This window comes from Limulus polyphemus, unplaced genomic scaffold, assembly GCF_000517525.1.
Source record: "Limulus polyphemus unplaced genomic scaffold, Limulus_polyphemus-2.1.2 Scaffold6713, whole genome shotgun sequence".
In the NCBI taxonomy this organism is placed as follows: Eukaryota; Metazoa; Arthropoda; class Merostomata; order Xiphosura; family Limulidae; genus Limulus; species Limulus polyphemus.
This window is the reverse complement of record NW_013672323.1, coordinates 960-3,488: the sequence shown is the minus strand read 5'-3', so window position 1 is coordinate 3,488 and position 2,529 is coordinate 960. Positions and strand designations below refer to the sequence as shown.

Below are 2,529 nucleotides of genomic sequence, written 5' to 3'. Positions count from 1 at the left end.
TTACACAATCTAAATTAAAGCTTCTTGATATACCATTTTGGCTGTTGTTCCTTCTTCTGTCAATGTAAACAGGTTTTGATGAGATCCAACCCTTGAACATCCTACATAGTATTGACCATGTGAAAAGCAAGGCTGCTTTAAGAACAATTCGGCAACTTTTAAACCCTGACCTTGTACCTTATTAATTGACATTGCAAAACAAATTGTAACTGGGAACTGGAGACTTCCAAATTCAAAGGAGTAATCACTTGGTAGCAAAGGACAAAGGAATTCTTGGAATGAAGACATCTTCACCTTTGGCATGACCAGTTGTATTTGTTGCTCCGATAACATGAGGCAGTAAAGACTTAACAACTAAACTTGTAGCATTACATAATTTTGGAGGATCAAGATTTCTCAACAACATAATTGGTGAACCAACCTTTAACTTCAGAATGTGACCTGACATCCCTGGTGGTTCAAGCAAATTTAGGAATTCAGTTGGGTGATTTAAAGCATCAACTGTAACTGGAACACTGACAACTGAGCTGTAGGTGAATTCCTGTGCAGAAATCTTTTCCAATAATTGATCATTTATGTCATGAACAGTATCATTTCAAGGTGAAAGAATTGTTCTTTTACACAACCATTAATAATTTTGACAAATATTAAGGAACACCTTTTCCTTTAGCTCTTCTGCATCCTTAACTATGTTACCACATTTGTCTGGAATAGTAATGTAGTTGTTTGATTGACTGATTGGAAAGTTTCCGCCTCTTATTTCCCTACTGTACATGTCTCCACTACATCCTGTACTTGTTACACTACTGTACATGTCTCCACTACATCCTGTACTTGTTACACTACTGTATATTACCATTCAGATGATACACTTTTCACAGTCAATTTACATAACATCTAAAAGTTTACCTATATATATACAAAGTTTTTAAACTATTACAAAGTTAATATTTGCATCACACAATGTATGGTGTGCACTAAATGTTTTAATAACTACAAATTAAGTTTCCTGAATGGCTTTAGTGATCATTGTGGCCACAGAGCTTACTTTATAAGAAATGGGACACAAGAATTAGTGCTTACTGAATTTAGAAAGTGACTGAACTTCTGCACTTATGATTAATTATTTCATTGACACCTTCTATTTAACACTGGGCTGTGAACTACTGTATGTAAGAATGAACTATCACTTCTGGATACTGTATCAATGTTACTAATTCTACTTCATGTCACCGTGTGTATAGATAGCTAGATGATTCATGGGCACTTCTGGTTCCTAGACATGTTGCTTTAATTAATCATATAGTGTTTGAGTAAGGAAATACATTATGCTAATATAATAACAGGTAGGCAGATAATGATTTATAAGCATAAGGAAAAGTTTTATTGAAGGTGGAACTTACTACGTATTTTGTTGCAAAGACAACAGGGATTGAATATGATGAAAATGATGTCAGCAGGTGACAGGATACAGTAGAGGTGTATGAACAGTGAATAGATCTTGCCAGGACCATTATCACAGTTTAGTGAGAGATAATTTACTTTAATGATTTCTATAGTTTCTAAACAGTCTCTTTCTTTTTTAGTTTTGGGTTGGTGTAGGAGAAAAATTTCATCTCAAAGTATTTGTGACCTGTTTTGTATTGATATGTTAAGGCAGATAACTGGAAGTCAGCTCTGTGCATGTGACCTGGGCATTCTTTGCATCTTGTTTCTAAAGAACATGATGTTTGTCCTAAGTATGTCTTTCCACATTCATACGGGATAATGTATATGCCCTGTTTTTGTTCTTTTTAATAGGGATTCTTTCTTTCTAACAATATATAAACTTTGGATTACTTAGTACTGATCATACCTGACAAGAGTAGACCAATGTTTTGTCAAAACACGTAGTATGTTCCACCATCAATAAAACTTTTCCTTATGCATATAAATCGTTGTTTATCTACCTGATATAATCATACAGTAGATAGACTGTACCTTTAACGTTGTTTCATTTTCATTGTCCTTGATGTTTGATAACTCTTCTTTCTTATCGGCTACTTCTGATGCCAAGTGAGCTCGTAACTGTTTATTTCGAGCTAGTAAGTCAAAAACCTGAAGATAAGACAGGATGTTAGTATTGAACAATGTGGACATACCAATGAATTCAAAACCCTCAAACTCGAGATAAAGTGACAGTAAGGTAAGGAAATGCACATGGTGAAGTCTATTATCTTAAAGGAAATTATCATACACAAAATCTGCAGTTAAATACTGATCTTGTCACTTCCATAAATGGTCAAAAAGTGGAAAAAATTACAATAATTAGTTCATTATAAAAACAAGCATTTAACTATACCATTAAATAAAAAAAGCGACACAATGTGGTGGTATATACAACACAGAAACAAGATATTGGTTTTATGTAAACTGTATATTTTGGTAAAGCTTGATTGGCTACATTCAGAATTAGAAACAAAATATATAAACCTATTTTGTTTTCTTTTACCTCATATTTTTCTAAATCCATTTTCTTTTTTTTTTTGT

At 33.2% G+C, this 2,529-nt stretch overlaps 1 protein-coding gene across 2 annotated transcripts in view; it reads right to left on the bottom strand.

Moving 5' to 3' along the window:
* LOC106474009 overlaps positions 1-2,107 on the bottom strand; it is a 9,870-nt gene extending 7,763 nt beyond the window's left edge. The window contains exon 1 of one of the 2 annotated variants that reach the window (XR_002613825.1): positions 1,981-2,107. Coding sequence is in view for 1 of the 2 variants with exons in the window: in XM_013934694.2 (XP_013790148.2) it covers positions 34-333 (300 nt within the window). In the remaining variant the exon portion in view is untranslated. Of the gene's footprint in view, positions 1-33; positions 671-1,980 lie in introns of those variants that run through there. The other variant, XM_013934694.2, reaches the window with a different exon arrangement.
* Between the last annotated feature and the right edge of the window lie 422 nt (positions 2,108-2,529).